At 59.5% G+C, this 18386-nt stretch overlaps 1 protein-coding gene and 1 long non-coding RNA gene across 6 annotated transcripts in view; one reads left to right on the forward strand and one right to left on the reverse strand.

The window, feature by feature from the left end:
• Window positions 1-17889, reverse strand: part of PRKCD (protein kinase C delta) — a 29433-nt gene extending 11544 nt beyond the window's left edge. For 4 of the 5 annotated variants that reach the window (XM_072785898.1, XM_072785900.1, XM_072785896.1 and 1 more), the window contains exons 1-4: window positions 17675-17889; window positions 14303-14403; window positions 2372-2505; window positions 1056-1255 (exon numbers count right to left, since the gene is read on the reverse strand). In XM_072785898.1, coding sequence (XP_072641999.1) covers window positions 1056-1255; window positions 2372-2486 — 315 coding nt within the window. In that variant the 5' untranslated portion in view covers window positions 2487-2505; window positions 14303-14403; window positions 17675-17889. Of the gene's footprint in view, window positions 1-1055; window positions 1256-2371; window positions 2506-14302; window positions 14404-16879; window positions 16899-17674 lie in introns of those variants that run through there. The other variant, XM_072785897.1, reaches the window with a different exon arrangement.
• Window positions 75-3249, forward strand: LOC140610172 (uncharacterized). The gene is made up of 3 exons (XR_012011940.1): window positions 75-581; window positions 1090-1279; window positions 1375-3249. It is a non-coding gene; the product is annotated as an uncharacterized lncRNA (long non-coding RNA).
• Window positions 17890-18386: the final 497 nt, after the last annotated feature.

An 18386-nucleotide genomic window follows, 5' to 3' on the forward strand; every position in this document is an offset into this window, starting at 1 on the left:
TTATTACATTTGGGGAAGTGAAAGGATCCAGCCCACACCCAGCCCAGCCACATGGCCCAGGAACAGAGTGGGAAGGGAAACTCCCCACCCCCACCCCTGGCTGCCCCCTTAACAAGGATCTTAAAATGGAGGCCCTCCCCACCCCCAGCCTTTGCACATGCAGAGACACAGACACATGTGTGCTGACACACCCACGCTGGTTCTCTCTGCAGCAGGGACTCTGCATGCCTGGTCTCCTTACACATTTCTGAGGGTAGGACCTTCACCTCTCCCAGGACCCATGCCTGGTGACTGGCACTGTCCCTTGGTGGAGTGGACAGAGAGCACGGCAAGTACTCCACCTGACTGGCCAAGGGTTGGTACAGCGCTGGGTCAACTTCTCTCCTGGCCTGGCCCCTTCATGCCTCACTGGAGGCTGATCAGAGTCCCTGATGGTCAAAGGGTTTTTTCCCACGGGGACATCTTGGCTGCAGGAGCTCCCCTGTGACCCCAGAAGGCAAGGGATGCTCTGCCCGCCCTGACACCCTGTGGCCATGAGGGACATGTGACCACATGCACGTGTGGAGTTCAGGTTCTAGCAGGTGAGTGGTGGCCACCGGCCTTCCCCTTCCCCCACCTCCTCACTGCTGAGGAGACATAACTGTGCTCCCTCATGCCTGCCTGCACCTGTGAAGGTTCCAAGCAGAACTTGGAACAATGGGTGCCTCTGAGAAGGGGCCGGGTGCCTGGTGGTGGAGCCAGGACATACCCTTACATACATTTTGAAAAGTTTTGCCATGTGCCTATCCTGCTTTTACAAAATTAAAAGGGAAAAAAGTAGTCGCAGTGGTGAGGACGGCTCTCTTTAGCACCTACTACGTGCCCAGGGCTACAATAAGCCCTTGGCATCCAGTGGCTCACTTCCCCTGAACAGCTGACCCTGAGGTAGGGTCTTGTGCTAGCTTTTCCTTTTATGGATTCAGAAACAGGCTCAGAGGGGCTGGGATCTGCTCAGTCTCAGGGCCGGAATCAGGAGGCCAGACAGGGCCCACGTGCTGCAGCCCATGTGCCCTCACCCAGAACTCGGCCTTCCCGTTGTTCTTCTTGCAGCGCTCGGCCAGCACCGACACGCCCACCGTCACCTCGGACATCGGCTCTTCAGCTGCCCGCATCAGCACGATCTGGATGACTCGGCCCTCGTAGATGTGGGCGTCGAATGTGGACTTCCACTCAGGGTACATGGTGGGCTTCTTCTGCACCAGCGTCTTCCCGCGCTCTGCGACATGGCCAGGCAGGCAAGGTCTGGCTGGGGCCCGTCTGCCCGACCCTCCCCAGACTCCCCACAGCCTTCAGCCTGGCGAGAGTCTGTCTGGTTCTCCTTCTCTCCACCACCAGGCCCTCCCGAGGATATTTCCACTCCTCGGACTTCACAACTATGCTCTGCTCCCCTCTCCAGCCTCGTGTCATTTATAACACACTCCATAACACAGAACTCCCCACAGCTCTTCTAGGATGCCCTGCTTGGTCCCACCTCCAGGCCTCTGCTCTGGCCGCTGCCTCGTCCTGTGACCTCTTCTGTCAGCCCCACTTAGCTGTCACCCCCCTCACGCACTCACTCAGTGAACACACACCGAGGCCCCTCGTGCCAGCCATGACACTGAAGGTGAGGAACACGGAAGAAAGAGAAGTTAAAACCAGTGTCGGCCTGTCCCCCTAGATCCCAGTCCAGGACAGAGATACGAACCCATTAATCCCTCAAATAAATGTTAAATCACAGCTGTGATGAGACTGAAGAGGGCAGGGCCAGGGTTCTAGACCTGGTCTGGATCATGGACAGGTGGTATGTCCCAGGCTAAGGGTCAGGGAATGCTTCCTGGAAGAAGAGACAGCTCCGCTAAGACCTAAGGGATGAGCCAGGGATTCAGCAGGTGAGGGCAATAGCAAGAAGGAATGGTGTGAGATATTTGCCTCTTGCAGGAAGACCTCCCAGACCTCAGCCTGGGACAGTGCCTCCTATGGGCTTCCCTATCACAGGACTCATTGTCTGGCTCCCACATCTCACCGTGAGCCCCATGAGGACAGGGCCAAGTCAGCCCTGGAGCATGGCAGTGTCCTCAATGCCCAGCACAGGGTCTGACATGAGGAAATTGTTGGGAGAAACCACCAATGGGGGAGGAGCCAGAAACCCATTCCCCCACCCCCACCCCTGGTGATGGCTCCATGTAGTAAGTGCTAGAGGCCCTATGCGCACTCGGTGGCCTCTACGGTCCTGCATCCACAGCTGGGCTGGGCAGGGAGGTGAGCGTGAGGAAGAGAAAGATCCCTCAGAAGTTCTAGGGGAACAAGGCACAGGTCCTCCAGGCCTCCCCCTGGGCCCTGATCCCAGTCCTACCTGTGCTGAGTGCCTCCTTCATCTTCACGGCACAGAAGGGCTGGCTGGCCTCATCGGCGGCCTGCAGGGAGCCCAGCTCATAGGAGGTGAAGGCGATGCGCAGGAACGGGGCCATGTCAGGGCCTGCAGTGGGGCTGTACAGACAGCAGAGGGGAAGCTGGGCAGTGAGGGACAGCCCTGGGAGGTGCTCGGGTGCCCCCGGGGGCTCTCACCACATTGAATTTGGCCCACATGATGTGCTGACGAGACACTAGTTCTAGCTGCCACTGTTAAACCTGAGAAATTCTACGAACGTCTGGATTTGTGGCATCTCTGGTGAAACTGCTGAATGTGACATCAAGCCCACTGGGTAGTAGCTGGCTGGTACTACCTCCTTTGTTGAGTACCTGCCAGTCTACGCCAGGCCAGGGGCCCCCTCTTCACTCCTCTCCAAAACCTACCTGGGCCCTGGAGGCATGTGACTCACTTATTTGGGGATCCTTTAAGGCCTCCTTTAACACCCCACGCTGGGTGCTTCCTACGGGCTGAGTACCTAGTCCGTGCTGGCCAAGAGAGGCAGGACAGTACCCCCGCCTCCCTGCACCCTGCTCCTTGCAGCTCTTCTTGGTTTGCAAAGTATGCTTTTTGCTTATAACTCCCCAAGCAAACAGGGCCAAGATGACCACCTCCACTTTTCTGACTGAGAAACAGAAACCCTGAGGCTGAGCCAGAACCTAAAGCTGAGATTGCACTAACTAAGCATCCACTCCATTCAGGGACCACCCACCTGCATCCCTGACCTTCTGAATCCAAGCCCCTTGGGTTCAGGTGCCTCTCACCTACAGAGGTTGCCTGCACCTTCAAACTAACTTTTTCCAAACATAAAACTATTTTAATGTTGACCATACACTGACTTTGTTTTTTAAACCACACAGGTCGGCCCTATATTCCCCTGTTCCTTGCTGTTCCTCGGGTCAAATCTCACTAGAGGATGTGACCCTGAGAGTCTTTCAGGTTGTCATTCCTTGCGCTCAACGCACGTGCACAGGGGTATGTACTCACTCCTTCCTGAACATAAGCCAGCACGGCGGCGGTGTCAGACATGCGTCTCACAGCCCCCCACACATATATGTGTACATGTAGCAGCCCCCCTCCCCGCCCCACCCCTGGGATGGGTCCCCAGGCAGCCAGAGTAACAGCCGGCTCTGTCGAGAGAGTTCCTAGCCCAGATGAGCTCACAGGAAACACTGACCTCAGCCTGCAGCCCAGCCCAGGGGCCCCACCAGTCCTTTGTGGCCTGAAGCCAGAGGAGAGGGGAGGAGCCAGGCCAAGCAGAACCCACCATGTCTCCTGCCCAGGCTTGGCTCCTCCTCAGAGGGAGTGAGAATGGGTATGTATGCTCACATCTGAGCCCAGGTCCCAAAGCCTTCAGCCAGAGACTAGCCAAGCCAGCCACCATGACCTCGTGGTAGACAGGGAGGAGAAGCCAGCTGTGGGTGGCAGCTGGCTCCTCCCTGAGCCGGAGCATGTGTAAGTGTGTGCGTTGGTGTGTATGAAGGTGTGTGAGTAGGTGGCACAGGGTGGGTGCTGAGCTAATGTGGGAGAGAAGAGCAAGCTATGGGGGTCTGGCTGGCTGGCTGCATGTGGGAGTCTGGGTGAGTGTCCCAAACTCTCATCGTGTCCCTCCTACCACCCTGCTGGGCCTGGGAGCCTAAGGTGGGGAGTACACACATGAGTTCTCCCTGGCGCATCCAGAAGGATCAGCAGGGCCCCCGCATAGCACACACTTGCCACAAGTCTGCATCCACAATCTCAGGACCTGACCCCAGTAGACATGGCTGGGCCTCATGCTTCCCAACAGGATAACCTTGAGACCCGGGACGGGGGCACTGATGGGCTTTCTGAGGATCTCAGAGGATGAGGGCTGTGTGGGCAGGAAGGCAGGGGAGAAGGAGCGATAGTCTGTGCTGCAGGGGCCCGGGTTCCTGGGAGAGAGGACGTCAGGGGAGCCCAGGTGCCAAAACAACCTGGTCATTTTGGGCAAGTGGGCAAGCCACCTCCCCTCAGCCTCCCCCTGGGGCCCAGTACAGATGGCCCGTAGGCTCCATGACCCCTCCCACTTCTAGGGTGCCCAGCAAGAGCCATCTATGAGGACCACCCCAGGGCTACATGGAGGACACAGAACCTGATAAGCCCAGGGACTGTGAGGCAGAGCCCAGCCTTGCAGGCTGCCGATCAGACCAGCCCTCCAGCTTTCGGGGATCAGAGCCGCTGCTGCTCAGTTAGAAGCCACTGGAGGGAAACCACAACCACAGCAAGCCCCAGCTCTGGCCCCAAACCTGTACAGCCAGGCCGCAGTGCCATGAGGAGGGGGACCATGGGTTCCGTGGGCTGCCTTGGGGCTCCTCGGCAGTCACCCTAGGGTTAGGGCACCCAGCCCCAACTTTCTAGACCAAAACTAGAGCGTGGGCCCCTCCACCCCAACCACACTGCCCAGACCCTGGAGGGAGACAGACACTATTCTTCCGTCACCACGTGACCCTGAGACAGTCATGAGCCCGGCGCACCAAATCCCCCCTGCACAGTGGAGCCAGCATTGCCCATCTACCTCGCAGTCTCAACACTGGTGGGGAAACCAGGGAGTGAAGTAACTGGCACAAAAGCAAGGTGTGCCAATTATTTATAGCCCCCATGCAAATAGGCCCAGGCCCACAGGCCCCAAAGGAAGGCATGGCTCAGCCTCATACTGCTCTGCAGGGCCACAGAGGTGGCAAGGGCAGACTTTATGCAGGCCTCCCTGGGGACCAGCTTCTGGGTGCCCTCTGAGGCCAGCCCCATCCCAGCCAGCATTAGGCTCTTAATCTCTCCTCTCCTGATCCTTAAGCCCACCGCAGAGGCAGCCCTATGAAGCAGGGAGCACCAGAGTCAGAGGATCAGGCCGGGGAGGTGGGTGAGGAGTCTCAGCACCCCCACTTATAAGAAGGATCATCCTTCCCTGAAACCACCACATACCAGATTAACCTTGTAAATGGCATTAGCTCACTTCATCCCTGTGCTTGTTCTGGAAGTGGGTATTTGCAGGTTCAGAGAAGATAAGTGACTTGCCCAAGGTCACACAGCAAGAATTTGAATCCAGGCCTGCCTGATGCTGCAGCCGATGTTCTTTCTAGTATATTCCAGTATGCCACGTCAGGAAGAATTGATGAAGGGAAAGAGGGAGCAAAAGTGGAGGCAGATCAATATGCCAGGAGCAACACACACAAACACACTGAGGACAAAGGAACCAAGGAGAAGGGTATAGGGACCAGGAGACTGGTGCCCTGTGTTCAATCACAGTCTATTCACCCAACCCCTCTGGGATGATCCTAGGCCTGACCTTGCAGACCTCCTCCTCTGTATAAGAGTGGTACAGACCCTGAATGGCTACCTTCCAAACTGTCCCAACCCCTTGGGCCAGCCTCTGCTGCTCAAACCTGGGGAAGTCTTGGCCATACCTAGATTCCAGTCTCAGGGCATGAGGGCCCACTGCCTCTGCTCCCCATGCTGCCCTGGATCAGCCACCCAGAGATAAGGAAAGGTAGTGCTGGGCCAGACCAGAGTAAGCAGGTCACCTCTTCCAGGGCAATGGAAACCTGTTCCCAGCCAGCCTAGGGCAGGTTGGACATGGCCAACCTTGAGGTGACCAGAGTAACCGCCCTGGTTGGAGCTCCTGGGGCGCAGAGGACAAGTATGCACATTGTGTATCCACATATATGCATGTGAATGTGTTCCCGTAAAGGGGGTGGGGTGGGAGACATAGCCGGAGGGGTGCCATCAGGAACAGAAATGCATTTTCTAATTTTTCTACAGCAATCACATGTAACTTGTTTGATAGCAGTTTTGTTAACAGTGAAAAACAAAACCCATCGAGCCAAAATGTATCCAAGAGATGGTCCTTTAGAGACTAACATGTCCATCTCCCCTTTGTGTGTGGGGGAAACCGAGAGCAAGATCCTGCAGTGAGAGTCCCCAGCCCCCAGATCCGACCTGGTCCCCTCTACCCCAGCCCTTCCCTGGCTTTGGATTCTGTGCCACAGGGTGGGACAGAGGAGCAACATGGGGCCCTGAGAGACTTGGCCAGGCTCTGGGGGAATGTGTGCAAATATGGAGGGAGGCTCCCTCAGAAAGTCAGCCAGAGAAATAAGAGGGGACGGGCTGAGGTCAAGCGAAGCTGAGGCACCTGCTGGGTCTGCTCCTCCATGAATAGCCCCCCTGGGGGCGGGGGGAGAAAATGCGTCTGTCTTGTGCAACCCCTTCTCACACATACCTGCCCAAGGAAGGCACCGCCTGCTGGCAGTCAACGCTGGGTGGTAGTGGCAGCAAAGTGGAGGCAGTGTCAGCCCAGGCTCTCCTAGGGATACAGACCCTGCCTGGGGCGGTGGGCGGTGTGTGTGTGGGGGGAGGTTAGTTCAAGGTCCAGCCCACATGGACTTTGAAGGATGAATGAAGGAGGGAAGACACAAGAGGCCCAGAGAGGGGGAGGGAAGGAGAGTGAAAGGCAGTAGGAGGGAGCAGGGCTGCAATAGGGCAGGCTGGGCTTGGCAGGGAGGCTGGCCTCCCCAAAAGGTCTTCCCAGACGGAAGCAAGTGGAGGAGGCCACAGGGCTTTCACAACCCAGGAAATGGGCTCAGCAAGAAGAGTGGGGCGGGGGATGAGGGTGGGGGTGGGGGCTAGCAAGGTCCTTCTAATGCTCTTCCACCAGGGCCCCAGCCTCCCTATATCCAGCCCCATCCTAGGGGGGAGGACCAACTACGGTCTCGGGGCCACAGCCAAGTCCCAGAGCATGGGATGCTCCTGACACCTGCTCCTCCCCAGGATTAGCACCTCATCCTCTAGCTGTGCTCCTTCTTGCCCCCTCCCTCACATCACACCAACCTGCAGTAGACTCTCCTCCTTTTTCCCAGTGACACCTCCCAGTTACTATCAATCCTGGTCCCTCCCCAACCTATGGAACCTCCTGGGTTCCCACTGCCCTGGGAGAAAGTCCAGACCTCAGTCTAGCCCTGGCCTGCTCTCCACCTTGGACCTCACTTTTGGCTACTGTGAACTCCTATCTCACTGTTAGGCCCCCTCTTTTTGCATACACTGTTCCCTCAGCCAGACTGTCCTCCATAATTCCTAGATTTCCTTCCAGACAGTTCTAAAGGCCCACCCTAGAGAATTGCTCCTCCTTCCCCCAGGAAGCCAGCTGCTCCCCTACCTCATGTACTCCCACAGAAACCCTGTGCAGCTGTCTGGAACGCTCATGTTGAGGACCCAGGTCTGTTCTCTGGGCACTGTCTCTGTTCCTGGCTCAGGCTTTTCAACCCTGGCCACATATCTGAATTCAAAAATCCTACTACTGGGCTGACCCTGCCCACTGGGATTCAGTGGAATCACAGGTGAGGCCTGGGCAGCATGAATGAAGCCTTTGCAATTATAAAAAGGGCGGCGACACCCTGAAAACCAATGAAGGATGTGGGCCCTCTTCCCAAGAAAACATGCACTGGCGGTGACCTAACTCTATACATGATGGCATGGGGAGCCGTAAGTTGCAAAGGCACACACAGCTCAGTTCTCCTGAGGCCCAGCCGGTAGGCACCACAGTGGCAAGATACATGGGGCCTCAGAACTCACAGCTTGTTGGGGACAGTCACATAAATATGTAAATATGCTGCTTAGGCAGTGAGAAGAGCTGGGGTACAGTGGGTATCAGGATGGGCTTCAATCTGAGAGATGTGCAGGGGTACAGCTGGCCCACCCGGCCAGAGGGGCTGAGAGGGAGAGTCTGAAGGGCAGGACTTGGGACCCTAGCTGTCACTGGCTCACACCCACTCCTGCCAGCACACGGTAGGGGAGGGGTGAGGATAGGCCATCTTAGGGGCATAGGCCACACCAGGCACAGGCCTTGAGTCACTCAGCTAGTCCTAGGACTGGGGAAGCCAGAAGGAGAGCTCCAGGTACCCCCTAGGGAGGAACAAAGGCCCCTTCATGGCAGGACCGTAGACAAGGGGGCCTCAGTGAGGAGCCGGGGTGAGGGGTCCATCAGGGCCACTCACAGAATAACCACACATGTATGCACATGCGGGCACACCCACCGACCCAAACACACAGTTCCACATGGGGAACCCTGCTTGCAGTTGGACATGCACGCAGACGGTTGTAACCACAGGCACACACACGCTCCTAGGATGACTCAGTGACACTAGGAACCCCCCACCCCAACTCACCGCTCTCACGTGTTGACACATGTCCACGCCCATGCGGACCACACAGGACATTGACACCCTGATGCATTTACCAGCACAGAGAGATTCAGGTGCACACAGGGTGCCACAAGCACAATGTGCACATGGGCAGAGCTACTCCAAACCGACACAGGGATAAACAGCCTAGAAGGACCCACACCTGTCTGACTAGGGTCTGGCGCCAGAAAGGTCCAAGTGTAGCTTTTTCTACCCCAGCCCCGGGGATAATGGCTAAGGAGGGAAGGGCAGCTGGGGGTCAGGCAGGCTGGGCCTCCCCAGTGAGGAAGGCAGAGAAAGTCCCTCCTGGCCCAGAGCAAAGTCCAAAGTGCACAAGGGAAGGAGTGGACCAGTCAGGCACACGGCTGGGCAGGCCACCCCGCCCCCCTGTCTGAGGGCACAGCAGAGGCTGAGGGCAAGGCTAGGGGTCACAGGAGGAGGGGAGGGCTCACACCTGTGCCCTGCCAGACACCCCACACACAACCTCCATTGAGCTCCAGACTCACTGGGCAGAACCCAACAGATAGAGATGGAGCAATTCACCCAAAACCACAAAGCTGGTGGGGCAGCCCCAGGGGGAGGCAGAGAGGGACCCTCCAGCTCTAACCCTGGAACGGCCACCTGGCCGCCTCTGGGGTGAGGACACGGGCAGGTGCTCAGGCGTGGGAACGGCTGCTCCGCCAGCCTCCACAGAGGTGGGCCCCAGGTCCACTCCTCTGCCTGTCCCTCTGTACACACAAAGGCCTCCTTCCAGATTCCCATGGTTCTCCCCTTTGTGGACATTAACCTTTGCTTGGGGAAAGGTCTGCCCCGACATGGTGAGCAGGGCCCAGATCACCCCTCCCCACCCTAAGGGTGGGGAGAAGCTGGGAGAGAGGCAGGGCCATGATGTGCCATCTCAGGGCTCATGAGCATAGGAACCTAGGAGTGGGGGCCTGGGTGGGGCTGGACAGGTCCAGTTCAGACCTGGTCTGGCCCGAGTGCCCTGTGAGCTTGGCCAAGGTGCTCTGGTATCATCCATAAAAGCGAATGAGCTTGCCCTGCCTAGGAGGTTGTGTTGAGTGCAAGACCTGGCATCGTCATCCTTATCAGCACCGCCATCCTCACACCTGGCCCTCTCTCCATCTGCCCACTGCCCATTTCCAGCTGTCCTGTAACCGTAGGTACCCCCCGAAACTTCCTTGGATCAGTGGGTAAAGGGGCTCTCTCAAGGCTCGCAGCCCTGCAGTGCCTGGCTCTGGACCACTGCTCTGGGAAGAGACTGGGCTGGGCCAAGGCAGCCTGAGACCCCCAGCAGACCCTAGGCTGGCTGCTGTCTCTCCTCAGGGCCTCCACCTCCGTCTTGACAATTGAGACCTCTAAGCTTTCTCCAGCCCTGATACTAGAAGCCCCCGTAATCCTCCTACCTCCCCCACCCCCGCCTGGCCCCCACAGCCCACACCATGCAGACATCTGACCCAACCGCTCCACTGTGCCTGTTTACCCAACAAGCCAGTGACATGATCCAAAGCTTCCGAGGCTGTTGTGAAAACAGTGGCTCAGCCACAACAAGCCTGCCCTCCTGAGCACCTTGCCAGGGACCTTCGAGGGACAGCCATCCCAGCCCCGTACCCAGGACCTCTTGAACTTCCCCACCAGAGGCCCGCCGAACCCCGTCCTCCCCCACCCAGGCTTGCCAGCTACCTCTCTCCTCTCAGGTCTTTCCTTTGGGCCCAGGACCCCTGAACTCCAGGCCTGCCTTCGGGCCCTCCGCCTCATCATGCTCTGGAGGCACTCAAACACATCCGAAGCAGGCCTCCTGGCGTTCTCCAAGCAGGCGCCCCCTCATCTCTTAGCAAGGCCAGCGCTTGGCCACACACCATGGAGGTAGGAGAGGGTGGAGCCCTCCCTCCCCACAGGGCATCGCTATCAGTTCTGTCCTGCAGTTCACACTGAAGTCGTCTCTTCTCTCCACCATCGTCCCCCGTCCTGCCCCATCACCTTCCCCAGGCTCCGCACCTGCCTGATGTCCATCCTCTGCTCTGGCCCCACAGTCCCTCTGCCCCAGGGACTAACACAGATCTCGTCACTCTGTGCCCAAGTCCCCACTGGTCGCCGTTTCCTTTCCTATAAGCCCAGATGCCTCTCCTGGGCCCAACCCACCCAACCTGCTCCCATCACCTCCCTGACTCCTCAGCTGCTGCCCTCCCCTCTCTCCTCTGCCCCCGCCACAGTGACCCCTTTCAGTTCCCTGAGCGGCCAAGTTCCTTCCTGCTTAGGAGCCTCTGCACTTGTTCCGTCTTCCTGCCTTGTCCCCTGAAACACATGCTGGCTCTTTATCATTCAGGTCTCAGATGGAAACTCCCTGATTCGTCCATTGCACAGGTGAGGCCACAGAGGCTCAAAGCAGTCCAGTTGCTGGTTCAGGAGTACACAGCCAGTAAATATCATGTGAGAATTTGAACCCAGGTCTGTCTAATGCCTGCTGAGGTCTTGCTCCTAAACCTCCAGGATGCCCTCACTCACACTCCCAGCCCAGGCCTCGCCAGTCTCCCGCCCTCCAGCCTCCTGGCCCTTGCCCACTATACCACTGTCATCACCACACCAATACCCAAGGCCCCCAGCCTCTTGGCCCTGGAGAGCAAAGGGTTTCCTTCTCCCTGGTCTTACCTTCTGCGTGTCCCTAGGACAGGCATGCCCCTGCTACCAGCTGCCAGGTGTCAAGGATGTATGTATAGATACATGTGTAGGGGAAACTTCTAGCTCCAGATATCCACCCCCGTTCCCAGTGCACAGGCTGACTCCAGGGGTCCGATGGGTAGGCAGGCTGGCAGCAGGGCTCATCATCCCCCCACCCCATCATCACCAGCCTCAGCATATCCAAGCTCAGCGGCCTGTGGGGGACCATCATGGGAGAAGGGGCCCAGGGGAGGCCTGAGGGGGCAGCAGGCAGCTGCCTTTCTCTTCCCTGCATCCATTTGTCATGAGATCTATTTTTCTCCCTTTGAAAGGGAATGAGGGGGCTGGGCTGCTGAGTGGGCACAGCTGCTCCACCCCAGAGCTCCTCTCCTCAGAGGACATGGCGAACGCTCCCTGCCCTGCAGGACTGCCACCAGGAGGGGGAATGAGGAGCCAGAGACCTGGCTTCTCAGGGGCCGGCTGTGTGGCCACCCGGTCCTGTGACACTGGCCAGGTGTTCAGGCCTTCAGACAACAACAACCCCATCGTCAGGACCATTTGCTGTTTTTTGAGATAGTTACCACAAACTGAGCGCTAAGTGCTTTACATAACTACAGTTTCCACTCCTTAAACACTAATAAAGTGCTAGGCACATGCTAGCTGCTTTGCATACATTATCTGTAGTTTCCGGCACCAGCCCATGAAGATGGATGCTACCATTGTCTCATTTGTCAGAGAAGAAAAACGAGGCACCAGGCACCAAAGCCACTTGCTCAGGTTCATTCATACAGCTGCTCGGAGCTGCCTAATCCCAGAGGCATGACCCAGCAGACGCCAATTCACACAAGGCAACTGTGCCTGCCAGAGTCAGTGCTCTGAGCCTCAGGATACAGCTCAGAGGGAAGGAGGAGCTGGGGTCCTGGGGGCTGCAGGGGACTTCGTGGCCTCAGCCCGACCCCTCTGCCTGGGCCTCTGTCAAGCCCTAGTCAGCTCTGGCAGTGGGAAGCCTGGTCAGTCAGCCTAACCCCACTGGCCAGGCCTGCTCCCCTCACAGGCAAGGCCAGGGCGGGGCAGCCCACAGACGGAGCGCTGGTCAGTCCCACTCTGAAACCACTTCCTGGGCAGCCCAGGGGAAGTGAGCCTCCGGAAACACCTCGGATGGATAGGCCTCTCCCTGGGCCCAAGCCTTGGAAAGTGCACAGACTGCCCTGGGAGAAGTACCATGCTTGCCTTGTAGCTGCCAGAGCCCAGCAACTCCACTTCCACCAGGCATGGATGCTACAGGGGGACAAACTGGACCCCCCCACCCACCCACACCTTGGCCCCGTGACCACAGGCACCCCACTTCCTCCCCTGTGGCAGCAGCCACAAACGGTGCCGGCCCACAGCTGACACGGTGCCTCCTCTCATCCCCAACTCCCCCACAGGGAGTCCTGGTCAGCCTGAGGCCTGGTCCAGGTGAGCTGGCCGGCTGGTGAATGCCTGGGCAGAGCCCACCTCCCAGTGTGGTTCGGCCCCCCGGAGCCCCTGTGGTCACAGCCACACCTCAAACCTCACCCTCAGTGCCAGACGCAGGCTGGGTTGTGACCCTGACCAAAGACCCCCCCCCTTCTGACCCGGAAAGTCAGTGGGCAGTGTGGTGTGTGTGGGCAGGCTTCTGTGTGCAAAATGACTGGGTGAGCATCTGTGTGCGTGTTTGAGCGTGCCTGTGGGTGAGTGCCTGTGAAAATCTGTGGACGTGTGTGTGCATGTGCGATGCGTGTGTGGGCACTCGAGGATTTGCGGGCACGGGCGCTGGGTACAGCTCAGTTTCTGTCATTCGAGCATGCACCGGCTGGGTGGATGATGTTTGAGCTTTGAGAGTGGGCAGGCTCCAAGACCAACTGGTCAGACTTCTTAGGGAATGAGGCTCAGTGCTGGGAGAGGGTGGCCCCTGACCTCGGGTAGCAGAGGCCCCCCGCCAGCCAAGGACACGGCACCTCCTTCCCCTCTAGGCTTAGTGGTAAGTTAAATAAACAGCAAACCCAGTGATGACCCTGCTCTTGTTCAGCCCCACTCCTATCCCAGGAGCTGGGACCCTGGCCTCCTGCTTCCCCTCCCACCCCGGAGTTAAGCTCTCAGAGCCCAGCCCCCACTGGTCCATTCACCCCCCCAAACTTGTTGGTGCCTGCCAGCTGAGTGCCAGTAGGGAGGGGAGTGGGGGTTGATCAGGGAGGCCTCCCAGAAGAAAGGCCACCTTTGCCGCCTCTCCCCACTGTCACTCCCTAGGTTCCAGGTGCCCTCAGCAATGCCCCCATCGCACCCCCAGAATCTTGTCCACTGGACTTTGGAGACTCAATGGGTTAACTCACAGGGCTATTTTCACTGCAATGGGGGCTGAAGGAGGCAAGTCTGGCCCCAAAGGAAGAAATCTAGTTTTATAAGGGGCCCCAGAGAGTACAGCCTTCCCCAGGATTCCACATCCTCCAGGATCTGGGAGCTGGGCAGGGAGATTTTGAGTCTCTCCTCCACCCCAGAGAGGCTGGGGAGATGAGGGAACCTGGGGTGTGGAAGAGAGTTCAGGGGAGCTCTTTCCATTCTCAGTTTGATACCCAGTCCACTGTGGGGCCCAGGGCAGACCTCAGTTCCCCTATATGATGATGATGAGGACAGCCTGAGGCCAAGACAAAGGGCCACAGAAAGCTGATACATTCACCCTCAACCCTTGGCACCTACACCATCTTCCTTCTAACTGACCAGCAAATATCACCACTCTTCACCCCAAACTGTGGGGGGGCGAGGCAGGGGCAGGCCTCTGAGCTCCAAGGCCATAGTCATCCTCAGGCCAGAAGCCCGTTCCAGGCAGGGCGTCCTCATAGGCAAGGTAAACTGCTGCCCCCTCGGCACACCCAGGCAGGCCCCATACCCAGCCCGAAGACTTTGTGGGACCCTCCCCCCTACCCGGCCCAGTTGCTGCTTCCAGCAGAAGGGGAGAAGGCCACCCCATGCACACTGTCCAGATGTCCATCTGTCTAGGCGGATCCAGTCTTACCTGGGGATCCTGGCTCCCCCTTCCCCTCAGTCCTGGCTCCTGCGGCGGCCACCACCAGAAGCAGGCCCGCCGCCCTCACCTGGGCCCGGTTCCAGGCAGACCTGCAGGAACAAAAGGAAACAGCTGAGGTGGGAGGCGCTGCCAAACAGGCTCTCCCCATCGGTCAGCCCGGTCTGGCCAGAGACCTTGGCCTCTTTGGACTTGGCTTTCTCTTTTGTGAAATGGGGTATTGGGCCCAACTTGTCCAAGGCATTGGCTATGTGTCCTCTCCATGCTAGGAATTGGATCACTATGTCTCAGCCCTCGGAGCATTTCCAGACTACAGACATAGCAAGAAAGTGATTCCTAATCTTCCTGTCTGCAAGAGAGTGTCCTGCGCCTTAGCAGACCTAGTGGCAGTGGGGGCCACTGCTTTGTGGTCTGGGGCAACTTGTCTGAGCCTCTGTTTGTTTTATCTTTAAAATGAGGAGACTACATCTCCCCAGGTCATTCTGGGGCCCCAGTGTTGTGGCATGACAGCTCCTGTGCTCGACTCACATTCGGAGTACCAAATGAATAGTGATACTTTCGTATCCTTGTTTTGCACCTTCTAGTCCAGGTGATTCTCATCTTAATGTTGCACCCATTATACAGCTGAAAAAAACTGAGACCCAGAGAGGTCCTAGAAGGAAGGAATGACAAAGGCAGCAAGGTGTCTCAGTTCTCCTGGCCAAAAGATGAGCACTTTTCCTGCAGGCCAAGCCTCCACAAAAGATTCCCCTCCCCAGATGGGAGCTCCTCCTCCAGCTGAAGACCCCCGTTACCATCCCTGGGGAATGAGGCACCCTCAGGCTTGTCTGTACTTTATTCCCAATTTTAAACTCCAATTAGCTGAGGCTCCTAAACCGTGTCACCGCCCTATAGCCAAGCTCCAAATCACCCCCAGCCCAATCTCCTAAGTCGGTGCTGCTGAGACCGGACAGGTGTCAAGTGGGCTGAACACGGTTGATGGGGTCTCTGCCAGGCATCTGCCCTCCTGCAAGCAGTCCGGCCAAGGGCATGGGAGGGGGCAACAGACACATCACAGATAGAAAACTGGGTTGGGGACTCTCTGGGCTTTTAATAGCCCAGCTCCCAGGAGAATGGGGACCATACTGTTTGGGGCGGGAGTAAGTGGTCACCAAATAAGACTTAGCATGTGCTGAGCTCTGCCTATGGGCCAAGCCTGTGCTAGAGGCCCACTGACACAGGACCCTGAGTCCTCACAGCGACTTTTTCTGTTCAGCAGATAAGGGGACTCAGCCTTAGAGAAGTCTAGCTTGTCTCTTGTCCATAAGAGGCACATCAAGTATTTGAGTCCATGTCTTCCCTGGGTCCAGAGCTCTAGGTCTTGGTCACAACACTATAAACCCAAAGACCTGCCCCCAGGTATCCCTCACCTCGGGGGAGCAGAGGCAGGTGAGAGACAGAGGCCTTCCCCAGCCTCCCCAGGAACCAGGGCTGGGCATGAGGTGCTCACAGCCTCCCACATGCTCACACACACTGGGGCTCCCACCTTTCCTCCCAGCACTGTCACCCTGGCGTGCAGGCACCATACTCAGTTCCCCACAATCACAGCGATTCCCTAGCACACAGACTGGCAGTTTCATAGTCAGACTATGAGTCTCCCACCAGTCACACACTCACCCCCGCCAGTCTCATCCCAGCCACAGTTCTGAACGCACCAGATCCCTTACACCACCCTATAGCCAGGTACAGCTGTCCAAACAGCTCTATATCGTAGCACACGCGCACACACGCAGACACACACACACACACACACACAGAGCTGCCCTCTACCGGCCTGTCCACCACACCCCAACTCAAAGGAACGAGGAAACTCAAAGGACCAGCCCTCTCCCTCAGTGACCAGGTCAGCCTGGTCACAGCGGCTCAGTGGCAGCGAGAGAGGAAGCACAAGTGAGTGTACGTACATACCCACACTCATACAGACACCCATGTGAATGTGGTGGGCTGACACTAACACCACTGGCTCCCAAAATCAACAGCTCAAATGTATATGGCCAGTGGGTCACCATGACACAAAGCAGTGTGCAATACAGGACCCTCCGGACACACAAGGGACACACAGGCACACAAAGACACACACATACCAACACAGGGGGGGGTCTAGTGACAAAGAACACACCAAGACATAAAGACATAGTGCACGCATAGTTGCAAAGGGCACATGGAGCCTCAGGACACCCAGACATACACACGCACACACAGGTAAGTCACATCATGTAGAAAGGGACCACAGAGGTAAGTCCCAGGCACAGGGACAAAGAACACAAATAGAGACACAGACAGACAACATACCTACATGCCCAGATACAGGCGACTCAGCACAAGGAGTCAAGTCCAACCAGACAGGGCAGGACCAGAAAGGGGTGCCCCCACTCCACCAAATCCTGACCAGGTGTAAGTTGTGGCGGAGGGCTCAGGGGTTCTCCCGTCCCAGAGAGGACCAACGGGAGAGTCGGAGAAGTGGAACAGCGCGGCCGGTGCCCACCTCCTGCCTCTTGACCCCGGCCCTCTTCCACCCCCTGCCCTCACCTGGCTGGGCCCCCACGGGGAGGCGGGAGGTGGCGTCCGGACTGGGGCTGCGGAGCGGCCCGGACAGATGGGACGTGGAAGGGGCCACCAGGGGAGGGGGCTCAGAGGGGAGTACGGGCGGGGCGGTAGGGGGGGGTGGAGACTAGAGCCACGCCCAGCCCGGAGACAGATGGAGAGAAATGCGGAGAGAGGCACCCGGACAGAAGGAAGGGAGAGCAAGGAGGAGGCGCCGGGCGGGCTGGGCCGGGCAGGGACCCAGGGGCGGGCGGCGAGGCCGGGCAGGCGGCCTGGCCCCCCCTCCGCCTAGGACAGGAGAGACGGCGGCACCGGCAGGGGGCGACGGGCGTGGGCGGGGGGCGCGGCTCCGGGAGGATGGGATCCAGCGGCGGCGGGAGGTGCGGTGGGGGTGGGGGTGGGGGTGGGGGTGGGGGTGGGGGTGCGGCCCGCGGAGGGCTACGGACCGACCCAGCGGGACTCGGAAGAGGAGGACGCGCGGACACAGAGGGGGTGGGGACGGATGCACCGACCGGGGCCCCGGGGACCCGAGACGGACGGGCGAACGCGCGGAGGGTCGAGGGACCGGCCGACGAGGGGGCCTCGGCTGCTGCCGCTGGGCGCAGGGACAGACCGACGGACGGCGGACGGCGGCACCGGCGGGCTCGGGGCGCCACGGGACTGGCGCTGGCCACCGCTCAGTTTCTCAGTTTCAGAAACGGGAACCGGATCGGGGGCGGGGGGCAGGGGGGGCGCCCCAGGGGTAGCCCGATCCCACCTCGGGGCCGGGCCCTCACTCACCTCCCGCGCACCGCCAGGCGCCAGGGGTCGCGGCGGCTGGGGTCCAGTCCCGGCGCCGTTCCCGGGAGCGCAAGGACGGTGGTCGGGGCGGGCCCGACCGGGACGGGCCCGTAGGCCGGTGAGTCCCGTCCGGGCCTCCGCGCGGCGGGCGGATGCCGGGGGTCGCTCCGGGGATCCCGGGGCCGCCGCCTCCCTCGCTCGCGCCGCTGCACACGGAAGTGCGAGGGGGCGGGGCGGCGCGACCTCACCCAGGTGCCGGCCCCGGCCCCGGCCCCGCCCCCGCCCCGGCCCGGCCCCGCCCCGGCCCGGCCCGGCCCCGCCCCCGCCGCGAGGAGGGGTCCCGGCCCCGCCTCCCGGGCGCGCGCTCTCGGCCCTCCCCGGCACGCTGCGGCTCCCGCCCACCCTCGCAGCGCGCCCCGGCCGCAGGAGGCGCCCGGCTCCGCGGAGCAGGACGCAGAGGCCCGCGGGAGGGGGCTCCCTCCCCACCCCTAGCACACCGAGGCCCGGGGGCGCCGGCGGGGCTTCCCCAGCTCGCAGCGCCCACGCCCGGGACTCCCCGCCGGCCCGCTGGCCCGCCGCGCCGGGCCTCGCTCTGTCTTCCTGTTGGCTGGAGTGCGGACGCGGCCGGGCCGGGTGCCCACCGCCGGGCGGGCTGGGCCGGGCCCTGCCCCTGAGACGACGAGCCGGGCAGACTCCGGGATGGGAGGCTCTC

The sequence above is a fragment of the Canis lupus genome, chromosome 19 (genome assembly GCF_048164855.1).
Source record: "Canis lupus baileyi chromosome 19, mCanLup2.hap1, whole genome shotgun sequence".
Classification (NCBI taxonomy): Eukaryota; Metazoa; Chordata; class Mammalia; order Carnivora; family Canidae; genus Canis; species Canis lupus.